General features: G+C 42.0%; 1 protein-coding gene across 5 annotated transcripts in view; it reads left to right on the forward strand.

The window, feature by feature from the left end:
• CPT1B (carnitine palmitoyltransferase 1B) overlaps window positions 1-26,618 on the forward strand; it is a 300,240-nt gene that overhangs the window by 194,517 nt on the left and 79,105 nt on the right. For all 5 annotated transcript variants that reach the window (XR_013607878.1, XM_078677942.1, XM_078677941.1 and 2 more), the window contains 3 exons: window positions 15,237-15,422; window positions 15,545-15,650; window positions 24,025-24,141. Coding sequence is in view for 4 of the 5 variants with exons in the window: in XM_078677942.1 (XP_078534068.1) it covers window positions 15,237-15,422; window positions 15,545-15,650; window positions 24,025-24,141 (409 nt within the window). In the remaining variant the exon portion in view is untranslated. The remainder of the gene's footprint in view (window positions 1-15,236; window positions 15,423-15,544; window positions 15,651-24,024; window positions 24,142-26,618) is intronic.

A 26,618-nucleotide genomic window follows, 5' to 3' on the forward strand; every position in this document is an offset into this window, starting at 1 on the left:
TAATCATCATCTTCATCATTGTCTGAAATTAGCAGCAGTGGTGCAGCATGTAAGGAACTGCATATTTTAATTAAAATATTTTCAGCTGCTAATATTGTCTGCTCATATCTTGTGAGGGACTGATTGTCGAGTGCAGGGCTCTGGTGCAATTTAAATTTCAACTGAATGGGGGACAAACACAATGAGTGTATGCCCCATAATAATGCATTCACTCTATTCTATTGAAAGGCAAATAACTGCAACTGCCTGCAGACAACCAGGAAGAACTACAGCTACTGGATCTACTGTAGCACAAAATAGAGCATTCCTCATTAAATGGTACTGGATCCTTGATATCACTACAAGTAAGCCTTATTAAAGACTTTGTAGGCAGGAGCATCTTGGAATTCACTGACAACTGTAGCCAACTATTCCCAAATACATCTTCAATCCTCACCTCCCTCTAGGCAGTTGGAAGGTTCATCTTCAAGATTGCATAAAAGCATTCTCCTGAGACTTTCCTTGCCTCTTTCTTAATAGGATGACCAAGATAGATCACTTCTCTTTCACAGTACTGCATCTTTGTGAGTGAGACTTTGTGACCGTTGTCAGCAAGATGACCCAGGGGTGCAGTTGTTTCTAGTTTGCAGTCTTCTTTTGTCTTTATGCTACTAACAGGTTATTAATGTACTGAACTAGCACTGAGTTAGATGGTAGCTGCTAACTAGACACATCTTTCTTTAGTATAATCAATTAATCAGGGAATTTTGAAGCGCTCTACTCACCGAGATGGTCTCAAGGCACTAGGGGGGGGAGCCGCTCCGATCAGTCAAAGAGCCAAGTCTTGAGGTTCTTGCTGAAGATATGCAGAGTGGGGGCGCATCTGATGTTGACCGGGAGCTCGTTCCAGGTCTTAGCCGTGATGTAGGATAAGGTTCTTCCACCCGTTTTTGCTCTGCGGATGCGCAGGAGTTTGGTGGGGGTGAGGTCAGCGGAACGGAGGTTTCTCTTGGGTATGTGGAAGGAGATTCTTTTGTTAAGATATTGAGGTCCAGTGTTGTGGAGGCATTTGTAGGCATGGGTGAGTATCTTGAAAGTTACTCTCTTCTCGACGGAGAGCCAGTGGAGGTTCCGCAGGTGTTGGGTGATGTGTTCGTGTTGAGGGATGCAGAGGACAAGTCTGGCTGCGGAGCTCTGTATGATCTGGAGTTTGCAGAGCAAAGACTTGTTGATCCCTGAGTAGAGGGTGTTTCCGTAGTCCGACCTGCTGGTTATGAGTGCATGGGTGACGGTCTTTCTTGATTCGGGGAGGGGGGTGTCCATTTGAAAGTCTTCCGAAGGATGCGGAGGGTGTTGAAGCAGGTGGAGGCGATGGCGTTGATCTGTCAGGTCATGGAGAGGGAGGAGTTGAGTACGATGCCAAGGTTCTGGGCATGGTCCGTGAAGGTGTGGGGTTGCTGAGGGCCACCAGTTGTTGTTCCATGCCGGGGGGGTCCAAGGACGAGGACCCCTGTCTTCTCCGAGTTGAGCTTCAGGCTGCTGCTGCTCATCCAGGATGAGGCGTCCTTCATTCCTTCCTGGAAGCTGCGTTTGGTGGTGATTGGGTCCTCGGTGAGGGAGAGGATGAGCTGGGTGCCGTCTGTGTAGTTTACTATGCTGAGTCCGTGCTGTTTGATGATGATGGCGGCGAAGGGGGACCATGAACCCACCTTGGACCCCCTGATACATGCTAATTATCGGCCAATCTCCCTGCTCCCTGCGATGGCAAAAGTGGCCGAGCGTTATGTGCACAGGATAATTTCCAGCTTCATCGAAGGAAACGACCTGTTGCACACCTCGCAGTCCGGCTTCCGTACTAATTTTAGCACGGAGTCGGCTCTGCTGGAGGTCACGGACGCCATCAGGGAAGTACTCGATCTGGGGGGAAAGGCCGTGTTAGTCATGCTTGACTTGTCGGCGGCTTTCGACACCGTTCCCCATGATGCCCTCCTTGTAAGACTCTGGGAGTGTGGCCTTCGTGGAACGGTGTGGAACTGGCTAAAATCATTTCTGGCCGACCGCCGACAAACGGTCTGGGCGCCTCCTTTTTCCGCTGATATGGCTCCGCTAGAGGTGGGAGTTCCGCAGGGCTCCATTCTCAGCCCTATGCTGTTTAACATCTTTATGGCCCCTCTGGCGGAAGTCGCGGAATCCTTTGGCGCCCAGATCGTGTCTTATGCCGATGGCACCCAACTCCTGTTCACTTGTGACAGGGCTGGGTCATTCGACGGCACAAAGATCAGGGATTGCCTTGGTGCGGTGTTTGAGTGGTTCAGAGGTCATGGCTTGAAATGCAACTCTGACAAGTCAGAGTTGCTTTTTTTCGGTTGCGCACCGGAACTTGACTGGAAATCCTGGTGGCCACTGGATATGTCTCCTCCTGACAAAGTCGCTGTTAAGGCCAAAAATCTGGGGGTGATAGTAGATTGTGACTTATCCTTTGGACCTCACATCTTGTCCACAGTTGGGAAATGCTTCGGCATCTTACGGATGTTGAGGAAATTTCTTCCTCTACTATCACTCAACCACAGGAAGACAGTCGTTCAGGCACTAATCGGGTCGCGACTGGACTACGCAAACGCTCTCTTTGTGGGTCTACCGAAATATCTTATGACCCGTTTGCAAGTGGTCCAAAATTCGGCAGCCCGTGCCATCTTTGGACTCCCGAGGAGAGCTGGTGCCACTGCCTTACTGAACACCCTTCATTGGCTACCTATCTCCAAGAGAGTCCTTTTTAAATGCCTGACGGTGGCCTTTAAGGCCCTTCATGGTATTGGCCCCAAATATCTTGGGAAACGTTTTTCCAGGTATGTGCCAAGCAGGACTCTCAGGTCATCGGGTCTGTCCTTGTTGACTGTCCCTGTAATTCGCCGTGCTCGTCTGGGAGGTCGATCCTTCCGCTATCTGACATCCAAGGCATGGAACGAATTACCATTGTCCTTGAGATCGGCCCCTTGTCTCCTTGCTTTCAGAAAGGACCTGAAGACATGGCTTTTTAGGTAACAGTTTCTTTCTCTTTTCCTTTTGTTGTGTGGTTGCTTTTTGCTGTTCCTTTCTTTGCTAAAGCGCCGGGATGCTCCTCTGGAGTTGCCGTGCGCTATAAAAGAATTAAAGTAACATAACATAACATAACATGTAGATGTTTAAGAGCGTAGGGTTGAGCGATGCACAATATAAACTGGTGACTGTTTCCCATTGTTCCTATTTTAACTAGGAATCTGCTTTAACCTGATTAATAATCTGTTTCTTACTAATCCCTACAACTTGGATGTCTATTCCTGGGAGTAGTAGGTTTGGAAACTCCACAGAACCAACAGTAGCGTGTGTGGCACCAGTATTAATTAGAAATGATATGAGTTGGCCATTCACCTTGCCACCTATATATGGACCACGCTGGGGTGTCTAGGACTGCACAAAGCATGTAATCTTCCTCCCCCTTAGGCACCCTCATTGTGAATTTGGTTGTAGTAAAACGTAGGAAAAATCATTGCTCAGAATCAATAAGATTCTGTTAGTATCCTGAATTATATGGCATCTTGTTTTTCATGTATTGCTGCATCATTGGAGCTATGGGCATATTTGTTTGAAACTGCCTTTGATATTTTGCACAGTATGCATAATATTCTGTTAGGCCGGGGCACAGGTTTTCAAGAGGCAACTCTGTGGAGGAACATTATAGAAGTACTAGGAATAATCCCACCTTCGAGGTAATGCTTATGATGGAGAGACTGACACTGAAGGGCCTGGAGGAGATTCCTAAATAATACGAACCCTAGGATGCCTGTGATATCTATGCTTCCTAAGATTAAAAAAAAAAACATGTAGTCCACCTGGTCACCCTATTTTTTGGGTTTGTGGCACACTACTTGAGCCCCTTTGCCAATATATAGATTTATTTCTCAAGCTATTTGTACCTCTGATGAGATTATACTTAAGGTATAATATAGGCCTCATCCAAAAGACTGAGGATCTTGACTTCAGCCATATAATCTCATGGATATTCAAGCCCTATACACCAATATTCCCCATATAATAGGCACTTGAAGTCATTACCAGGGTTTTGGATTCGAGGGAACATATTCATTGGGTCCCCACATCACTCATAGTTGGGTACTCCAGAGGGGCACATGAAAACAGATAGAGGAACACGAGACATTGATCCTTGCCCGCCTGTGGGGGTTGGGGTGCCCCCCCAATGTCCTCCAAGAACATTTAGTCAATACTAACAACATTACTGTAGAGGTTACAGTGGTAGAATCTGGAATGTGGTCCAGGAGGTTCTAAGAAGGGCAGAAAGAACCCTGACTCCGTTAAGAAGAGTCAACTGTATATTGCTGGGAACCTGTGAATGAAAGAAAGAAGAAAGAAAGGAAACCAACTTTGTATTTTCTTTACATGGCAACAAGGATGGGATCAGAGGATAAAGTTGGAAAATGTTGAAAAATGAAAGAAGCCACACTAAATGATTTCCATTGATGATAAAATGCTGAAGGTACTGGCAGATTCTGTAAGTTTGTACACCTTAATCTCTAAAAAATAATATCTAGAAAGGAGTGGATTTGATGAAAGTATGCTCTTAAATGAAGCTGATGTAAAAGCAGTGGGTTATGGTGGCATACAAATTTAAATATTGGGGATGAAGTGGATGACTCTCAAAACTAAAATCTAAAATCTGAGGGTGTATATGGATGTGTGTATGTGACCAATTTTGGATCAGACCTATTGGGCTGGCGTCTTCAGAGAGATTTGAACACTATAATAAATTCCAATGCCAAAGAACCAATGATGGTGGTGGAACCTACAAGAAGGGTCGAAGCCATAGATGTTGAAGAAGGTCCCATAATGTCAAGGTGTTTACAGTTGAATTGGGATTGTTGAAAGGATTTTCTCATAAGATAATATTAAAGAACTGTTGTGCACAAGGTAAGGAACGTGCCAAATGTGACGAGGGAGCCCTTGCATAAGGAGTTGGATAAATTATTGGAACAGGACATAATTGAGCAATTGAAGCATCGGAGTGGTTGATCCCTGTGGTGGTAGCACTTAAGGAAGGGGGAAAATTTGATTATGTGTGGATTTGCGAGATCTGAACAAGAGTATATGGGTGGACAGGCAACCCCTTCCTAATATATCCGAGACCATTGCTGTGATGTCTTTAGTGTCTTAGACATTTAGTCTGCCTACCATCAGGTGAACTTACATGAGGGGTCACGCCATTTAACATCTTTTGTAACACCTTTGGGAGCGTTCCTTTATAAGAGGATGCCATTTGGATTAGCATCAGTCTCTGCTGTCTTTCAGAGGGTGATGTAAAACATATTTGGAGACATCAATCGAGTTAAGTGCTTCCAGGACGACATACTAATATTAGGAAATTATGAAAGAAATCATGATGAGGTGTTTGATGAGGTAATGAGAAGATTGGAAGACCATGGTTTGACGATTAAAAGAGAGAAATGTCAGTTGAGGAAAAGGGAAGTGACATATTTTATGTCATGTGTTGAAAGCAAAAGAAGTAAAGCCCAAAGAGAGTATTGTAAGGGCTATTGAAAACACACCAGAACCGACAAACAAGGATGAGTTGGGATCTTTTTTCTGACTCGCTGAGGATTGTGCAAAGTATGTTAAGAATTTCACAGAAATTGTAAAACCATTGAGAGTTATCAAGGCAAAAAATGCGCTGTTTGTGTGGAATGAGGATTGTAGGGGATCCTTTAGAAAGATTAAAGAGTGTATAGCACAGGCGCCTACATTGGGACATTTTAAAGTATCGGGAAGGACATACATTGCAACCGATGTGAGTGGTGTTGGATTGGGAGCAGTTTTGATGCAGAGTGTGAATGGTGAGGAATGGGTGATAGGATTTGCATCGACGAGGTTGAGAGGTGCAGAAGTTTCTTACTCGGTCATTGAGAGAGAAGCTCTCATTTGTTGTTGGGGCATCAAGCATTTTAAGTTCTATGTGTGGGGTATTCCTTTTAAGATAAAAACTGACCATAAACCACTTACTTACTTATTCAAAGGAGGTCGAGGGTTAGAAGGTAATGTCACTCCTAGGATATCAAGATGGATGTTATCTGTTCTTGACTATGATTTTGAGGTAGAGTATGTTAAAGGCTGTAAGAACATTATTGCAGATTGTCTGTCCGGGGTGCCTGTGGTTGATGGAGAATACAAGATTGCGGATTGTGAGGACAGTAGAATGGCCCGGGGTTGTGACGAACGGAGGTTTGCCATGAATGAGGACTTGGTATTGAGAGAAGTGAGCAGTAGAATAGTTCAAGGTTAGCATGAGGAAGATGTTTTGAGCAGAGATCTAAAGGAATACTTCAAATTGTAGGATGAGTTGAGTGTTGTCGGAGGTAAGGTGTTGAGAAGGAGTCAAATTTACCTCCTGGTGGTGTTCGGAATAGGATTGTTGCTTTAGCCCACAAAGGACATCCAAGAAGGAACATGACAAAAAGGAGGGTTTGTCAATCTTACTGGTGGCCTGGTATGAATTGTGATATTGAAGATGTGGTAAAAACGTGCATGGCATGTGCAAATAGTGACAGGACCAAATTGGTCAGGCCGCCATCCTTGGTGTGCTCAGAATTTTCCATCAAACAGTGGGAAAGATTAGCCATTGACATTATTGGTCCTGTAGCCAGACTTATCCTGATAATAGTATTTTATCATAGCAAATGGTTTGTCATTGAAACCTTCGAACAGATCATAACTGCTAATGTAATTGAATTTTTGGAGAGAATGTTTATGAGAAAGGGATTCCTAAGACCTTGGTATCAGATAACGGGGTCCAATTTATTTCCCGAGAAATTACTAGTTATCTTTCCCAGATGGGCATTATTCATGAAAAGGTGGCTTTGTTCAAGCCTCAAGCCAATGGATTGGTTGAAATAGTTAACAAGATGATTATGGAGAATATTCAACTCTCATTAGTGAACCATCTTTCATGGAAAAAAGAATTAAGGAAGATGGTGTGGGCACATAGGGCAACACCACATTCAGTGACTGGGGTGTCACCTTTTGTTTCCTTGAAGGGAAAAGAGCTGGGAACGAAAGAATGTCAGGTGTGGTTAAGTGGCACTAGTGAGGTAAGGATTGATCGTAAAGGTATCAAGGAGAGTTTCAGGTCTTCAAGATAAAACTAAGAAGTACTATGATTATACACAAAGGGTGAAGAGACAATGGTTTAGAGAAGGAGATTGGGTGTGTTAATAAGGAAGGGTGGAATTGTGTGTAAAGGAGAGAGTAGATTTACTGAACCACAGAGAGTAAGAGAAGTGAAACGCAATGTTGTGGTTCTATGTGATGGGTCTACGTGGAGTTTTGGAAATGTATGTAAAGTAAATAAACCTTTGGGTGTGCTCAGTGTTGTGTGATTCTTGCTGTATTTGGTAATATGCTAGGATATAATTGTATCATTGTTGTCCTTGTTTTTGTTCAGTTCTTGCATGTTTCTTACGTTATGAATATATTCGGAGTTTTGTGTAAATATTCTTATGTTTTTATTATGGCAAGCATGCATTAATGTGCATTAATTTTTAATACATTAACTGGTGTAATTTCATTGCAAAAGGAGATGTGTAGAGTTTACGGTGTTAGAATCTGAAATGTGACAGGGGAAATTCTAAGAAGGGCAGAGAGAAGCCTGATTCCTTTAAGAAGAGTCAACTTTATATTGCTGGGTACCTGTGAATAAAAGAAAGAAATAAAGGAAACCAGCTTTGTATTTTCTTTACAATTACCCTTCCAGGACGCCCATATGCCTTCATACTTGCGGGTGACGCCGCGTGCTCTGTACACCAATTTTTCCATTGCTGCACATCCATGCCCCTCTAGTACTCATGGAAGGGTCAGGTAGATTTACCCTCCATTGCTAGGCCAGATCCCTTTTGGCTACCAGTTATGCCACAGCCAGGAGGGTGTGCAAATTGCAGGCCCACCCAATTTGTCCACTATCCCCAGCAATATAACTTTAGGTTAGAGCTCCAACCTGAGACCGAGCACCCGACTCATCCTATCACTAATCCCTTTCCAGTATCTCCCCACCGCCAGGCACTCCCACAGTTCACGATATAGGGAACCCAGGCAGGAATGACAATGCAGACACTCCGGCCCGGGTGGTTGTCCCATGCTCCAGAGCCTCTCGGGGGGAATAGTAGATTCTATGAAAAATTCTGAATTGGATCATCTTCAGGCGCATGGAGATAGCCATGTTGCGAGGGGACTTCTTTGTCTCTTTCCATTTGTCGTCCTCCAGGGCAGCCACACCCTCCTCCTGCGTATTGGCCACTATGTTTTATGCAGATGCGAAATGCCACGATCATGTCTTTTTAATCTGGGAAGTCGATGACACATCACTCAAACTATTCCATAATTGGCTTTATTCATGTTCCTCTGACATCCAATTTACTATGGATTATAACCGTCAAAGTATTGCATTTCTGGATCTGACCATTAAGGTAGATGAAGAGAAGCTATACACTACGTTATTCAGAAATCTACCAAAAAACCTGTTCAACTTTGTACAATAGATATCATCCCAGAGGCCGGTGGACCAACTTACCCTATGGACAGTTTTTGAAAGTACGCAGGAATTGTACCAGTTTAATCACATTTTTATACACATGGTTTGATTCTTCATTTACTACTAACAACTGTATTTGGAGTAGGGTTGAGATCACAAATTTACCTTGACTGCAAAGGTAATCATTGTACTCAGTACATTTGCTTTTTGGATTGGCAATTTGCTTTCTGTGTGTTTTTCTTTAGTAATCATGCTTGGCCTGAATTTATCTTGGCTGCCGATATTATTTACAAACAAGCGCTCCTCTCTGTAAGTTTAGTAAAGTATGGGTCTTCTGTTTTGAATAACAATGACCGGGTTGAGATCGCAAAAATAACATTATTTCGAATGAAATCATTGAGCTCAGTAAAGTTTAACTGGTCATGCCTCCCTTTTTTGAGTAATCTTGCATGACAGGGCTTCATCTGGGCTGACAGTACTATTCACAGACATGCAGTCCTTTCTGTATTACTACGAATACAGGAAGCCTCCACCCATGTGTATTATATGAGGACAGGAGGATTTGTGGGCAATGCGCTGCCATGTAGTCCTCTTTTTATCCTGACTGATGCTGGAGACTTTTTTCCAGGTTAACGGTCTAGTGGCTAAACGTACCTGGGCACGCAACAACCTTAGGCTGTCTTCCCGCAGGCCCCACGTTTTTCTGAGCGACAGTTTTTGATATGCTAGAGTTAGTTTTTCGCCTTGACTTAGATTTTTAAAATGTTTTTAAATTATATTTGGGAGGAGTTTTTCCATGTTTTGACAAGTTTTGTTTTTGATTTCAGACAGTGAGTCTGCAAAAACAGTGTTTGAAAGTGAGATCTTGCTTTAAGGTATGCCTTACTATCTGGTGCATTCAGCAAACTCCACATTTAATCAGATTACAAGTGATTTTCTCTGATGTGGTTTTATATGAAGGGCGTGAGAGGATATTGCATTCTGGGCTTTTTCTTCCTTAACTCCTTTTCCTCTGCCTTCAATTGGCTTGCATGTGTGATAATGCAATGAAATAGGTGCTTGAGAGATTGAAATGTTCTCTCTTTTTCAAGTTTTTTAAGTGACTCATATTCTAATTCCTTTTATCGACTTGCATGTGAAATAGCACTATTTGTTAGGTGCATGAGAGATTAAGGACTTCTTTCTTTTTCAACTTTTGAAGTGATATGGGACCGCGTGAGCTCTGTATGCATGGCAGGGATATAGTCTGTGGCATCGCTTGCAATGGTACCTGTATTCTCTCATTGCAAGAGAGCTTCCTTTCATTTTCCTCTCAATTTGTGCATATAGCCGGTTGTTTTTTTTTTTTTATCCTAGATCACAATTGACAAGATTCTAAGAATAGAAATAGACTAATAGAAATAAACTGAGATACAAGTTGTCTAAGTCGTATTTGGTCAGGTGAGGCTGGTCATTTAGAGGCTATTTTAGAAACCTGATTACTACGTAGCTATGGGAGTTCTGACAAATATTTATGTCATTTCTTGTACGGTGCTACCGCTTCGTTTGTCCAGAGGAAGACCCTGTGTGATTTTGTCTGAAGGGTTGAGTCTACCCAGTTCATAGATTGTTGAAGTAGCCAAATCGGAATACTATTATCATCAGATGTATATAAATTGTTTTCCTATCTAGGTGATCTCTTCTTTTGTACATATTGTAAATATTGCCTACACTAATTGCTACAGACTGTGGCTCACTTTTTTGCACTTGAACTGCGCATTCACTTGGAGCATCTACATTATTTTGACTACTGTATTGAAATTTCAATATGGAAGAATATTTATTAAGAAAGTATTCAAATGATCTATGGTTTTGTATGTATTGGATTTATTTCGAACCATGGCAAGGCCAAAGACACTAATGTTAAAGTGATTCCAAGGGGAACATTGTTTGTGAACATATACATCAGGCCCATGCCATTTCGTACGCAGGCAAGACTTCTAGGGAGATCTTCTTTCCCTCCATAATAGGTACGCTAGGAACGTTTGGCTTTTTCAATACTGCATCCATTATGTTTGCTCAAAATAATTCAAAATCTTAACAAAACAACAGCCAATCACAGTGCAAACTATGGCAGCAACCAACCAATGACACCATAACTCTATGGTGACGTCTCACCAATGCTAGAGAGACTCCGCAGGGGGTTAACCAATTCCAGTGGAGTTTGTCCATGAAAGCTAAAGACAATACACAGCCTTTTCCTGTCACAGAACACACACACGAATAAATCAATAAAAATCTTATCTGCTCAAAGTAGAAATGAGGAATAAATCTGCATGCTAAACAAAGAGAATCTTGTGATCAATAGAAAATAGACTTGCACTTTCATGGCGCTAGTCGACCTTAATTGACACCGAAGTAGATTCCTATCCAACGGCAGTCACCTTTTATTATTCACTTAATCCTGTGCACTGAAGAGCAAATCACACCAACCTAGATTAAACACTCAAAACCTAAAAGGAAACTCATTCATTCAGAAAAAACGGATCCCTTGTGAATTCAATGTTTTGCAAATCACACTACCACTTTAAAAACAACTTCAACAATAATATCTCAAGATCTTAGATTATGGCTAATTTGATTGCCTTAATCAACAAAATGCAAACTAAAACATTTTTTACGCAAATCACAAATGTGACAAATACATCTAAATCACAGTGATCAAACCACCAACTGAACCAAGAACCAATAACACATGCAGCATAAAAATCCAACACTCAAGACAAAATGCACCCTAACTTTAAATCTCACAATGCATTATTAGCATATTGACTACTCTCAATCTCAAGAATAATTTCGTCCTACTAACTCACAATCCTTTTTACTCAGGAACAGCACTGCAGCATCAGAAACTCAGCAAATAATTCCAAGAGTGGGCACAGGAATGTAAACAGAGGGCCAGATAAGTGACTGGGCAGCAAAGGAATCTTGAACGCCATGCTTTATCACTTAAGCCATCCTCTGCTACCCAAAAATAATTGTGGCTTCAATGGTTCACTTTTTCTTTTTTTGATAAACAATTTTATTGATTTTAGACAAAGGTAAACAGACCTACAGTACATCTCCATAACGATAAGACGTTCCACATTTGCTTGGATACCAAACCATGGTAGCTCAAGACCCCAGGGGGGTCCCATGTGATACATACAGTCAGTTGAGGAAAGCTTATCTAATTTATCTGCCCCAGCCATTTGCCCCAAACCTTACGGTGCTTAGTCGGACAACCCAAGCTTCTTATAGGGGTTTCTCTTGTAGCGCACACCAGTCCACTCTCCTGCGTCACTTCGCGACGGTAGGTGGATTGGGAAGCTTCCAGCTGGGATCTATGTCTCTTTTGGCTACGATCATAGCCGTAGTAGAGAACATTTTTTCATTTCTGGACCCATCCAAGCCGTCCGTAATCCCCAGGAGTGTGTTTAGCAGGTTGTGTGGAACCTCCCAACCCAAGACCTCTGTGATCTCTTGTTCTATGCATTCCCAATACCGCCCCAGGAGGGGCTAGGTCCAGACCACATGGAAGAAGTCTGCCTGATCTTGACCACAGTTTGCGCAGAATGCAGTTGGGTTCAAACTAGCATTATGAAGGCGGGCAGGCGTTAAATATGCTGTGTGCAAATAGTACAGTTGGATCAGATGGAGCCTAGCTGAGGCAGTGATCGTCTTGGGCGCCATCAGCGCGTCCCTCCAATCTTCCTCCTCAAGTGGTCCCACCCAGCCTTCGCAGCGTCTTCTGAGCTGATCTAGTGTAGTTGGGGTGTTGTTGGTTAGAGAGCGATAGATACGCGAAATTCCTCCCCTTCCCAGGTTCCCTGGACTGTACTCCGGTAGCGTTGTGCTATCCGGTATGTGTGAGCGGAGAGGCATGGCGCAGCTGTAAATATCTGTACAATTGTGATGGGTGCTGGGAGTGTCTGGTCTGCAGATCTTGGAAGGTTGGTATGTGCTCACCGGTCCACATGTTCCCGAGTTGGGAGATGCCAATGAGGTCCCATGCCCGGAATCCTTTCAGTGCGCTAACCTCCCACTTTTTTTTAAATTACATTTTCTTAGGTCAATGGTTCACATTGGTATCCTTTACAAAACAATTATTTACAATAAACAAACTTAATAGTCTCATGCACACAACGACATATACATCATATAGAAATTAGAACATGTCAGACAACCTTTGATGAAAAAACAGAGAGCAATTTATCCATGTAGATCAAGCAAAAAACATTACTGCAACACTTAAACTCAATGTCAAAGCCCAAACTTAAAGAGTAATCACAATCCACGGGTGAGCACAAGCTTTCGTGAAAGTAACAAAGAATTTATAGAGTTAGCAAAATATTCTGCATTCAAATAAAAAGATTCACTGTTTGACTGTCTCTAAAGAATGCTGACGACATTTGGACCCTTGGGTAGCATATTAGGGTCTCACCAGGACTAAGAATATGAGGGGACATACTAAAAAGGAAATAGAAAGAAGAGAGAGATGAAAAAACGTGATAAAGAAGGTGGAAGAATGTTAACGTGTCCTATAAGCAGGAAATATCTGTAAAGCCCTTAGAAATATGTGCAGAGTGGCACATATGCACACCCTAGTGAAAAAAAATAATGATAACTCATTCAGGGATGACGTCTGCAATATGGACAAGATAGAAGAGATAATAGGACACTGCAAACAACAGTTTGTAAACAATAAATGCTTAAAGGATCCCTTAAAGACAGGGACATACCCATGAGTAGGAGTGCCAACATACAGCAGGCAACCCGTTAGGCTGAAGGATAAGGGGCATAAATACAAGAAATTAATTAAAGCAGCGTGGATCTGGCAGATTAACCATGCGCTGAAATGGTGAGGCCACAATCGGCAACCGAACTACTTTGAAAACGTACGCCGGGAGAGGATCCTCCAATAACACAACAGCTAGTGTGTCTATTCCAAGCAAGAGCGCACGGATGTATGACGATACATTGAAGGCCATTTCAACGCGGTCTGTTAGATTGCGGTTTTCACAACTCAAGTCGTTACATCGACTTGTGCTGGAGGGGCGCTGGACTTAGGAATAGTGTGAATTACCATTCCAACTCCAGTCTACATACAGTAGGGAAGGTGTTGGAAACAGTAATTTACACTATTGCTTAGTCAACAGCGCCTTCCAGTTCAAGTCGGTGTAACGACTTGTGGAGTGAAAACCACAATGTAATAGTACCACGTTGAAATGGATGCGTGGTAAATGATGTCTCGCAGAGCGCACACTTGGGATATGCTTTCAAAGATAAGATGAAAGCGAGGCTTGGAATGCAATATGCGTTCCAAGCTTTGTTGTGAACAGATATCAACAGAGAAGAAAAACAAGTGCTTAAAGTACTAATTCCCTTCTAGAATTAAAAACATATTTACTCATTAAAGAACGTAATTGTAACTGGATAAACGTATTAATCCTGTAACAAAATGCACAGAACAAATCAATGGCTGTTGTCAGACGGGTACAGGAAACACAATAATAATGGATGCAGGCCTTCATGTTACCAATTATGCAATGGTTTTATATATAACCAGATTTGTTATCTACATAAGCACCTTAAAACAAAAGAAATCACGAGTTATCAAGTTGTGCAGGCATAAGACATGTACCTTAATATAATAGCACATGGCTTAGGTCAAGTTACTCAAGTGTTCAACGTTATGATATTCATCATGCAAAGAATCAAACCAATCATAAATAAAGTCTGAAAACAGGGTCCTTATTATGATAGTATGAAACACCTTGAAATGGAGTACATAATGCTCATATGGTCAGTTCATATATGGGATGGGTGGGCCCCTGTTCAGTCCATGGGTGCCGGGCAACAGCGACACACGTGTATTACTCCTGGAGATGAGAGAAAAATATCCTCCAGAAAGTCTTCTAGAGTTCGGACTCACCCCCAAAATCGAAGGTTTTTATAAGAAATCCCCCCATTTAAAATTATGAAAAGTATAGAATCATTGTGTTGTGAGCAAAGAAATACGTTTTCAGCATATTAAAATGTGCATTTTAAAATTGTCATGCAGTCTTACCCTCTAAACACTAACCCACTACATGAACATTAATTCAGCTAAAATAACATCATCCAGAGGTGTCAGAACAACTTACTTACATAAACAACAATGAACCATTGTGAATTAATGCAATGCTGCGTGCAAGCGGAAGATCCTCGACAAAATGTTATATTAGTGAGCCTATGCTAGGGAATCTTCTTCCAGAACATTGCCATTCAGAAATGAACAAACATGGCTTGCTTGACTCTCTGCAGCAGAGCCAATGGGCAGCGAATATGACATCCATTTTGAGCAATGTGGCATCGAGGCCTAGCTGAGTCCTAGTTAACATAAGCCAGGAAAACGCACTTTAACTCGTTTCAAGGGCACTAGTATCATATCAGTGTACACATGTAGATTTGGGTGTTGATTGCTTGTTTAGCATATTATTAACAATGCACTTTCCAGATGAATGTTCAAAAGGTCCCACATACCTCTTCTTCGTTCTTCATCTTAAGTTATTTTATGTTTCGTTTTTCTGCTCTCCTTTAGTGGTAGCTCGCTCCTCTTGTGTTCTCTCTGCTCTGCCTCTCTTCTTGTGTGTTCCTGCTCATGATCTTTTTTTTTCTATCTCTTCAGAATTCCCTGGGCAAAAGCCCGTGCTGAGTTCTTCCAGAAGGGGAAGAACAAGACCTCTCTTGATGCGGTGGAGAGTGCAGCCTTCTTCATGACTTTGGATGAGGAGGCCAATGGCAATGAGAAAGGGCAGGACCGATACATGGACACATATGCCAAGTCCCTCCTCCATGGGAAGTGCTGCGACAGGTGTGGACGGTTACCTCCTATCCAAATCTGTGTACATACAACTCGTTTCCTTTGGATTCATCAAACTCTTACTCTCCACACATAAACACATCATAACGCCTAATGCTTCTGCCTTGTTTCAGGTGGTTTGATAAATCCTTCACCCTCATAGTCTTTCAGAATGGGAAGTTGGGCGCGAACGTTGAGCATTCCTGGGCCGATGCTCCCATCGGTGGACACCTCTGGGAGGTAAGACTGGGCAGGGGGTAAGAACAGCTAGGTGTAGATAAGACTGGAGAACTAGGGTGGAGTGGTGAGGAGTCACTATTGCCACTGTATAGACTGATGGTATTGACACAGATATTTCCTCATATCAGAAATGGTCCCTTGGACTCAACTCTCCCAAGTCTGTCTGGGATCTTATCCTTATCACTTCCCACTCTAGCATCTTCAAATTCAGGCAGGGCCTGATGCATAAGGACTTACTTCACCAGTGTCAAATGTGCTTGTGTACACTGTTTAAGAGAAACATTGCCATCAAGAATGATCATATTGACTGTTGTATTGATTCATGTTCTTTTGACTGACTGTTCAACATGATCTTTTTGACTCTTTACATTTGTGCCATAGATAAAGTATTTTATACCTGTATAAAAATCTGAAGCAAAAGAGGCTCGCCATCAAAAGTATAATTCCCCAAAAACTCCTCCTGTAAAACAGACTACAACCCTTTTCAGAAAAAGAGGACAGATCAATTATTGCACTGGGCTAAAACAAGGTTGTAATTTATGACCATTACTTTTGCAATCGGAATTACATTTTGTGAACAGACCTTTCTACGAAAAGGTCAGTTCATAAAATTCTGATTCATAGTGGATTGCAATTCGACCAACCTCATCAATATTCATGAGGTAGGTTGCAACTTGTGGCTCACTCTGATTGGACACAGTCTCGTAAGGGAGCTTGCAATGGTCAGTAGTCCAGTATCCTCGTGATTGTGTTTAAATAAAGGATTTTATTTAAAGTAGCCTGTTTTTCTTAAAGGAAGTGGGGTTGCTTTTAAGAAAAATAGGTTTTGACCACTGCCTAGTCTCGGTGAAACGTTTACAAAAATGCACAAAGGGGAAGGGAGCCAAAAGGCAATTTGGTATCTAGTTTGAGACCCATTTTAGGAATCAGTGAATCTTTACTACCTCCTAAGATCGGTTTGATATTTAGGATAAAACCTTTTAGTAGTTGCAGGCCCATACATATAGCTAATCGAAGGGTTTACAACTACTAACAATTTTGAATATCTGGTCCAGGATTAGTTTGTTTAAAACTATTTTTTTTGTGGCATTTGTTTGTGAATTTGGAGTTGAAAACTGTCCCTTTCTGTTATATCACATGTCTCTCTTTGTACATCTCTGAAGTTGAGATCTGTGCTAAAGCGCTTTGAGTCACCTAATACCTATGCAGAGGCCTAAAGTCTTGTGGCTGTGGGACTTAAACTTATGTCATCAGGCACTTGGCAAGGGTTTAAGATCAAGGTTAATCATTCAGGTTTATATGTCTTGAGTGGTGGTATCAATAAGAAACTCTTGTATTTGTAGCAGGTGTTAGCTGCAGAGACACATGCTGAGCATACTCCTGCCATTTAGTGTTGGCCCCACTCTGCAAGTTGTTTTTCCTCGAGGAAGTTTTATGTTCGGCGGCGTGCTTGTTTTCTCCTCCCCCTTCGAGGTATTGCGCATATTCAGCTGCAACTTTGTTAGAAAGTTTTTCGTATCTGACATCGGGCTCGGACGAACTACATCAGAGCTCGGCAGTATTCAACGCCCACCTTGCTCACGTTCAAGAAAAGACGCAACCAGAGATCCAGTAGACAACACCTAGGGATCCTAGGTGCTGGGGACCGATTACCAAGCACCCAATACTCACACACCCATTGAGAATGACCGTCTCTGGGTGATGGAGGCAAAGAAGGACCTCTTTCAACTGTGCCCTTGGTGGTTGGTCAAATACAGACACTCTGACACACACAAATTGTGTAATTTGTGCCTATCTCTGGAGTAGAAAGAAAACAATTGCATGACTTGCGCATATTTCAAAAACAAATGACACTTTGGAGCCATAGGGATCGACGCCTGGCACACTCCATGGATCTGGCGGGCGAGGCGGAGCTCTCACACGACATCAACTTGGAAAGCGAGGCAAGTGCTCTGGTAGGAGCTGGGATGGTCATCGCCAGCCCCCACTACGTACTTCTGATTCATCCTCTGGCGAAGAACAAGCTCTGGTGCATATAGAGGGCCCACATTGCTGAGGCCGATCACTGTATTTGGACCGTGAACCAAGACGACGCCACATACCGGGAGTACTGTTGGCCTCTGTGTAAAAATTATCTTACACTCATCTCCACCACCGCTGTCATGCCATGATGCCCCACAGCCCTCGGGCTCAGCCTGACACCGTGAGCATGCCTCGGAGCCAAGAAGGGATGGGAACATTCTCAATCCAAATTGCGCAACAAGGCCACAGCACGGGGACTGCTCGAGCACTACGCCAGCACCGAAGCACATGTCGGCACCAACTGAGCCTCCAGCACCGAAGCAGACGTTGGCTCCGGCAGACACATTGGCAATGGAGGAAGCCAAGCAGGCTGCTACCCCAAGAAAAACCTCGGATCGAAGAAATGTTCGGGCTCGAGCACCTCTGAATCGAAACAGCCCTCAGTTCCGAGGGCTGAAAAACAACATTGACACTCTTCTAGCCAGAATAAAAATCTCATCTCTGAGGTTCCAAAGCCACACAAAGTTTGAGGACACATTAATGGCTCTAAAGAAACAAGACACAAGAGCGAGTGAAGAACCATGTATTTTCTTTGGAGCACTGCAACAAGTTATGGCAGAAAAATGTAAAGAAAATTCCAAGAGACGGGCTCAGGAACAAGCCTTGCAACAGCCTCCACCAAAAACAGTGCCACAAGATCACAGGGCCACAAGCCCCCCAGAGTCACTACACTTGCCCTCTCCACAAAAGTAGGAAGAGGGGAACAGATTCCCTAGGAACACAGGACACTCACCATACCCTTTACCCATAGGATGACTATGATGTGGTCCTGCCTGTCCTAGACATGGAGCGGCCAGTACCTACTAAGGCATCACAACCAGGTGGCACATCCTCATACCACAGTGTCATCCAAAGAGCGGCGAAGTACCACAAGCTCTCCATGCATACACCAGAGGAACCAACTGACTTCCTAGTGGAAACACTTTCGCACACTAGAGAAAATAAAGGACACCGATACAGCCAAATCCATGGGTCGATTACAAACACTACCTCGAAAGCAACAACCCTTTCGGTGTAACAAAGGGCGAGGGCCAGCAAAAGCCTCTACCCCAAAAACTACCACATAACCGCGCAAGCAACAGCTTTATCGCCAGCAAAGGTGTGGACACTATCGAGGTGGACACTAAAACAGGGGCTGAGGTAGAAGTACCCCAAACATAGGTACCTCCACACCCCCAACTATATGACTTGCCCACACTTCCCTCCGAGCACAAAATACCTGTCGGGGGAAGGCTACCACAATTCCACAAGTTGTAGCCAAACATCACATCAGACCAATGGGTTCTACAAATAATCAGGCAGGGATATTGCCTAGAACTAACTGAACAACCACCATATATCCCTCCAAAAATGGGAGATGTTAGATCTACTACATCTACATCTGCTAAAGGAAGTAAAGGCATTTTAAAAGGGGCCATAGAACTAGTCCCACTCGAACATCAAAACAAAGTAGTCTATTCCCTTTATTTCCTCATATCAAAGAAAGACAGCTTACTATGGCCCATTCTGGATCTGCGCCCACTCAGTCACTACATACTATCCCAACACTTCCATATGGTCACTTTGCAAAATGTAATACCACTACTACAAGAGGGTGACTTCACGACTGCATTAGAACTGAAGGATGCTTACTTCCACATTCCAATCCACCCAGTACAACACAAATCTCTACAGTTTGTGGTAAGTGGACATCATTATCATTTCAAGGTGTTACCATTTGGGGTAACAACAGCCCAAAGGTGTTCACAAAATGCTTAGCGGTAGTGGCAGCAAAATTACGAAGGGAAAACATGAATGTCTTTACCTTTCTAGAGGACTGGCTGATCAGGAGTCCAAAGAAAGAGAAATGTCTAATAGACACTCAAGCTCAACCAAGTTCACCAATTGGGCTTCACTATCAATGCAACAAAATCGCATCTCCAACCAATCCAGGTACAGCCATACTTAGGAGCGATACTCAATTTAGTATCAGGAACAGCTTAAGCCAATCCAAAAAGGGTGCTCAATCTCCAGAACCAACCAAAATCAGGGTTAGCTTTGACTGGTCCATAGACACTAAATAAAGAAATGTGTTTATTATGAATAATGGCATCAACCAATACCCATCAACCATCAGTATCACATTCAGTAGATATAACCTGTACTTTCAAAGCTTTATGGCAGAGAATAGCAACTCCACCTTTACGATGAGTAGCTGGGGGGAAAAACCTAGCCAACTCATTGTAGTTTCATTTTAACCAATTCTACATCATTAAAATTTGTTTCCTGTAAAAAGGCAGGAAAGCCTATACAAATAAGAAAGTACCTTTTGTCTTTTAACCAGATGCCCAAGTCCACAGATGTTTCATGAGACAATGTTAAACATATCGGATATGCAAGGATAAGGGTATAGGAACATGGGTGACAAGCTGCAAAAACAGAAAGGGAGACAAAATGACACCATGTATTAAAGATAACATTGGGTATGAATAAGGTGATGTTATGATGTTAAGTGCCATATGAGCACTCACAAAATAGATATGAAAGGAAGAACGGAACATAAAAAAGTAGGGAGATATAAGAAAGTAGAAGAAGAGACTTATCAAGGATAAAAGTCCAAATCTGAAAAAGAGAATGAAAATGAATGTTTGACATGTTGACACCATAAGACGAAATACAGCAGAGAGAGAGTAAATGAGTTATGAAGAAAAGCCAAATATTAAAAAGATAAGAAATGGAAAGAGAACAAGTGAAAAAATACAAATTCTTAAGAGTTTTGGACAGCAGAAACATTTTTAATTTGACAGGGTCTTCAAAGGATCTGGAGATGCCCTCATAAGTAATTTTACATAAGAAAGGATGAACAATGCCATAGCGTATGTTTCTCTGTCTTAGTTGAGGTCGAAAAGCAAGAACCTCTTTTTGTCTGGCTTTTGTAGCATTGGAGATGCCTTGAGAAATTAATATATTGTGGCCAGGCCAAACAAGGTAAAGTTTTTCCTTGGCAGTGTTCAAGACTCGTAGGAGGTCTGTAAATTGAAGAAATAGAATGATTATTCCTCAGGGTTTAGAAGATTAAGGTTGCAGTTGGTCTAGATGAGGAGTCTGTTGGATAGTAAAAAGAGTAGTAGTAGAAAGTCCAAGAAGTTCTGGGAGAAATTTCTTCAAGAACTCAAGTAAATCAGGACCCTCAAGAACCTCTGACAGACCAGCTGAAGATTATTGGGAAGATTCCTGTTTTCAACATCTTCCATATGTAGTTTGAGTTTTTGGATTTCATGCTCAAGGAAAGGTAACTTAGTCGCCACATCTTACAGAGAACGAACACCTTGTTCCATTTTGATCATTTTACCCTCCATAACAATTCAGCAGGCCTCAATTTCCTGATGTTTTTCTTTAGTGGGACACAACGGTTTTACGCAGCTCATCTAATCAAGGATATTGTCTAGAACTGGATTATAAGATCACAGAAGAGGGGATGGGGGATCATTGTCACCATTTTAAATGAGGTGACTTTAACAGATACAAGGAGGTCACAAGCCATCTTTGTGTAGCGTGCAGTGCAATGAGGAATAGTTTAATGAATGTAGTTCTGCCCATATAAAAAATAATGACTGAAGCGTAGTAGGGAGGTACAAAATGTATGCCAGGTACCTCCAAAAGTAAACAGTGGTAATGGCACAGTAGTAAAGTGTCTTCCTGAACAAGGAAAATATATGATAAGAAGGCTTCACAGCATCGTTTGCTAGGAATGCACTATGAAAAATCTCAGCCCATCAAAATCTCTATAGTATGTGCACCATACAAAAGAGGTAAGAACATGCCAGAAGTAGATATGCAGGCCAGGTCATTCCTTCACTTAATTAGAAGGAGAAATTACAAAAAATGAGGAGTGGGCAGCGTACTGGTAAAATGGCGGACACCCACATTATTTCTACGACACCACCTCTGGTCTGGGTCATAGCGGGCACCTTAAACAGGGCTTAGGGGGCTGCCCTGTAATGTGTTATTATGGGGCCAGTTATCTAAAAGTGCCAATATGAAGAACACAAAATAAAATGAGAGGCTGGGACACGCTCACAAAATGGCTCCCGACCTGGCTGATATCAGGAGTAACTGCCCTAGCCCCGGGTCACATCAGGTTCTTGAAACATGGCTTAGAGGATTACCCTGAAGAGAATCAGTATGTAGCCAATTCATGGAAGCTGCCAATATGAGGGGAAATAGACATACACGAAAAGCATGTGATGCGCTCATGAAATGGCGGTTGCCCGCTCTTCTCTGAAAATCGCTTCCACATCTCTGAGACTCAAAAGATTCACCGAAAGAATTAAGTCACTGGGCCTCCAGGTTACTGAATGGAAAAGTAGCTCCTAGGCATGCCTTAAATGGCAGTCTGTCTCATCAAAGTGGCCTCTGTGAGGTAAATTAGCTCAGCAAAATGCCATAGCTCAAGGGGATGCAATCATCTTGAATGCCGCGTAAGCCATGCCCCTACAGATGACTGTTCTGAGCAGAAAATGTCTTTTGGGAACTGTAAAACCAAAGTTGAGAAACATTTCCCGCTAAAACTAGTCTCATATCAGTATCTTGTGTGACCTTTGGAAGTAAGGTATGCCCTTGTGTTTAATTTCATACCAGATAAAGGCTAGTTACATTTCATTTAAGGCATATAATTTTGCAAAATTTTCATGAAAATTGTACATATTTCACAAAAAATGTTTACATTTAATTTATTAGGAAACACATTTCTGAATGTTTTTTCTAAGCCGGGGAAGGATGCTAGGATGATTTCGCCAATTTGTAAAATGATTCTCTGATTGAGACAAACCTTAAACAGATGGAACTATGCTGTTACAATAGGAAATTTACTTTAATTATGTTTACAGAAAGGATGTCCAAAAAAAAAGTTAATAGGTTTCGGTCGTTTGAGGATCAAGGAAAGGCCCTTGGTGTAGATAAGAAAAAAAGTCCCCCAGATGTTGCTTTTTTGGAATGGTGTTCTGTTTGAGCTCAAGATGGGAACTGGGGATTAGGTCTCTGAGATATATAATTTAGTTTGTGGAGAAGGAGAGAAATTTGTCACATTGACAGCTGCCAAAGCTTTAACAATGGGAGTATTAGTAGAGTGAATGAATGGAAAGAGAGATTTAGAAGGGTTGGAGTATCAGTCAATTTGTTTCTTGTACTTCGTGGCTTTAAATGAACTAATGGATTGTTTGTAAGTTTCCCTCGATGCTTTTAGTTTTGTGAGGGATTTAGAAACATACAAGGCATTTTCCAAGCTGTGGGTCTCTTTTCTCATTGAGAGCACGGATGAAACCAAGGTTGGCTCAGTTTCTTGTATTGCAGCAAAATTAGAAGGAACACTAGGGCATCAGCAGCTGCACTGATGACTTTTTTGTAGTAATTTTGCAGACAGTCGATATCTGCAAAGTCGACTTGGCCTGGGGGAGATAATGCCTCTGAGAGAAGTGGTTGTTTCTATTTCTGCGGAGCATTCTAGAATCTTGGTATATATGTTGGGCCACGAAGAAAAATATATGGGAATATGGAAGGGAATAAAGCAATCATCAGACAAGCCTGTATTCATTAGGGAGACTATTGCACCACCAATAAAATGGCCCATACCTTCCTTTATGGAGAGTGCTGATACAAATTGTGTAATTAAAGCAGGGTCTTGAGTGATGCAAAGGAATTGCATTGTAGATTCCCTAACTTAATTTTAAAATCTATTAGATATTATTTTAACACAGCACTGAGTTAATGGAAAACGAATCAGAGATATATTCTAGAAAATGACTATTGAGTTTCGGTGGTAGTAAATGATGTAGGGGTAAGTGGTGTTTGTAGGTGAGAGGAAAATTATGGATGTAAGACATTTCAATGAGATGGAGGTGGAAATCTTTTGTTGCAAGTGACTTAAGTCTTTGTGAATTATGTCTAATCCATGGGAATATTTCAGGAGGTCCTTTTCAGAGTTCTTGGCAAAGTCTAAGTTTTTAGAAAACATATTTTTAAATGTTGCTGTAAAATGAATTGTTTTCTCCTTTATAAATGTACTTTTTTAGAGGGTGAGAAACGCAATCAAGAAGCCCTGGATAGGATTGAACATGCTTTCTGTGCTTTCCTGCTTAGTGGAATATGAAGCTGGTATTAAAACATTCTTCTCATCTGCTTTTATAACCTGGTCTTGGAATGCAAGCTTATCCGAACTATGAATTAAAATGTTGAAATGGCTCTTATGCCTCAGCTCTGAGCCATGCAGCATAACAATACTCCTATCTTACATCAACTCTCTTTTCCCTTTCAGTTCATGCTGTCAGTTGACTCCTTTCAGCTGGGATACACTACAGATGGTCACTGCTGTGGGGATGTGAACCCGTCACTGCCAGCTCCACAGAGACTCCAATGGGACATTTCACAGAAGGTGAACATTGAAGTGCCTCTTAGTGCTTGAATAATGTGTGTTGTTATTTCCCAACTCAATGAGTACCCATTGACCACTGACGAGTGAATGTCTGAATCTCCCCAACTCAGCTACAAAACCAAAACCTTCAGGATGTCTCTAGACGGCACTTAGCCCGTTCCACCTTTGAATATGGATTTACTCTGTAGAAACTCCTGACTGGGCAGGCAACAGTTCTTTATTTATGATTTTGGTTATTTGAGTGTCTCTATAGTGAGTTGATCTTTTTAGTGAAAAAGAGACATCCCCCAAGGCACCAGTTCTCATTCTCAGAGACCTCCATCGACAGGGACAGAGAAACGAGCCAGGCTAAAATTCAGCCCATGAGATTAGGCACATTATTGTGAGCGAGGAGGTGGCCACCTAAAAATGAGCAGGGTGTATGGTGTTTCAGCAATTCATGAAAGATAACTAGTATCTCCTCAGCACCACTTAGTGCCTTGTTCTCCCCCAGGTTTCACTGGTCACTATATATACCCTTGAAGACTAGCACCTCCTCCCATGTTTATAATTAGTGATACTATTATACGTTATCAATCCACATTCCACTATTGTTAAAACATCGTAGTTAAAGTACCTTAGGCTGTAGATGGATGATCTAAGCACTTGGGGCACAATTTAGGATCTGCGTTTACTCCAGCACGAATTATGAGTCGAGTGCTGTTTATGCTTACTCTTATGTTAAATGTGAGTGAAAAGGAAAATAGAAGTAAGGTACGCAAAAGGTGTGCTACTTCTATTTGAATCCTTTATTTTCCACTCAAGATTTAGGCGATAGGATCAACAAATTCGGCTCATCCGGAGCTACAAGCAGTAGAATAATGAAACAGAGAATCTTCTTTGCTCTGCCGATACATGATCATCTCTCAAAGCAAGTGCCACCCTGGACTGTCTACCTAGCAAAACTAAAATCAAATATGTTCACTTTAGAAACGATTTGAAAATCAACACACCACTATGCACAAAGCTACCCGACTAAGCATTTTCTGACTTCTCTTCTAATTACCCTAAATTTACAGTCACCAAATGTATTGAATACAACTTAGTAGAAAACATATAACAACAGCATGAGCAGCACATTGATACCAACTGTCGAGGCCATGCCAAGATTCCTTCAAACTTAACAATTTGAAATTTGGGAATTTTTGAAATTTGAGATGTTCTTGAAGCAGAGATATACTACATCAACGCATTGATGACTTCATAAACTTTATGAAAATCCTTCTTCTGGTTGCCAATATCAAAAGCAAGACTACATATAACTACTAGATGCAAAAGATGTGCAAATGTACTACCTCAAATAAAACATCTTCCAGGCCTCCTAGAGCCATGAATCTTAACATGTGTATTGAGGCTAACAGGCTCTTCAAATTAGCAAGAGGATGAAATGATTTCTTTATAAAAAAATATATCAGTGCACTTTGTGATATACAGGTGCAAAGGGACATCGATGTTAAAAAAAATAGGAATACAATATATTTTTTTCCACACAGGAACTCATGTGCACCTCACTCAATACCTCATGCACAATTCCCTGCATGGCATTTCTCAAACCGTTCTGATTGTAATTCCTCAAACTACAGTTTGCCGGATTTTTTCAGATAAACTACAAGACAAAAAATGGGTTTTCCTTGTAAGCTGGCATTCTACATTCAGATGCTCTAAGTTTATTTCCTTATTTCAAAGGGACCACTATGCAGCTGAAATTTTAAATGCTAAGTGTGCATTTTGCAATGTGCTAATGCAGAGTTCTCCAAAGACAGTCCTGAAGGGCCAGATCCATGCCAGATTTTTAGCATATCCCCATTTAGGTAAATGTAGTTATCTAAAAATCTTGTATCGTTTCGGCCCTCCAGGACCAACTTTGGAGAACTCTGTACTAAGGGATTGATTCTTAGTTTGGTGGGTGGCATACTAGGCTACCAGAATTACCTCTGCTCTCCTGGTGGCGGACCATCTGCCATACTTGGAGATATCCCTGCCAGAAAGGTGAAGAGCTCTGTGTCTTTAGTAGAGCTGTAGTGGCTCCAATCAAGGCACTGAATCTTTGCTGAGGGGCATCATGTTTAATGTGCCTGGTCGGCGAAGTTTTTTGTGTTTCATAATAAGCTCAAAAAGCAAGAGATTGTTAGTGAAAAAGAAAAAAATATTGGTAGTGATGTTCTGGGAGTTTTCTCCAGCGTGTGGTGGGTGGTTATTTCTCTTGTTCCCTGTTTATGACTGTCCTTTTTCCCCTGACAGTATTAATCAGAAAAAATGTGTGTCGGAACAAGCACCCTAAATAGGGGGAATGTTCTGAAATACCTTGGCCGATAGCCCTTTGACAGATGGGCTGTCAGTGGCAGATTCTCCATTAGGGCTCTGAGGCAGCGCCCCCCCCCCTGCCCCTGATATTCCTTCACCTTTCTGTACAAATATTAAATAGATTGATTTGTTTA

Source organism: Lissotriton helveticus, chromosome 1_1 (assembly GCF_964261635.1).
Source record: "Lissotriton helveticus chromosome 1_1, aLisHel1.1, whole genome shotgun sequence".
In the NCBI taxonomy this organism is placed as follows: Eukaryota; Metazoa; Chordata; class Amphibia; order Caudata; family Salamandridae; genus Lissotriton; species Lissotriton helveticus.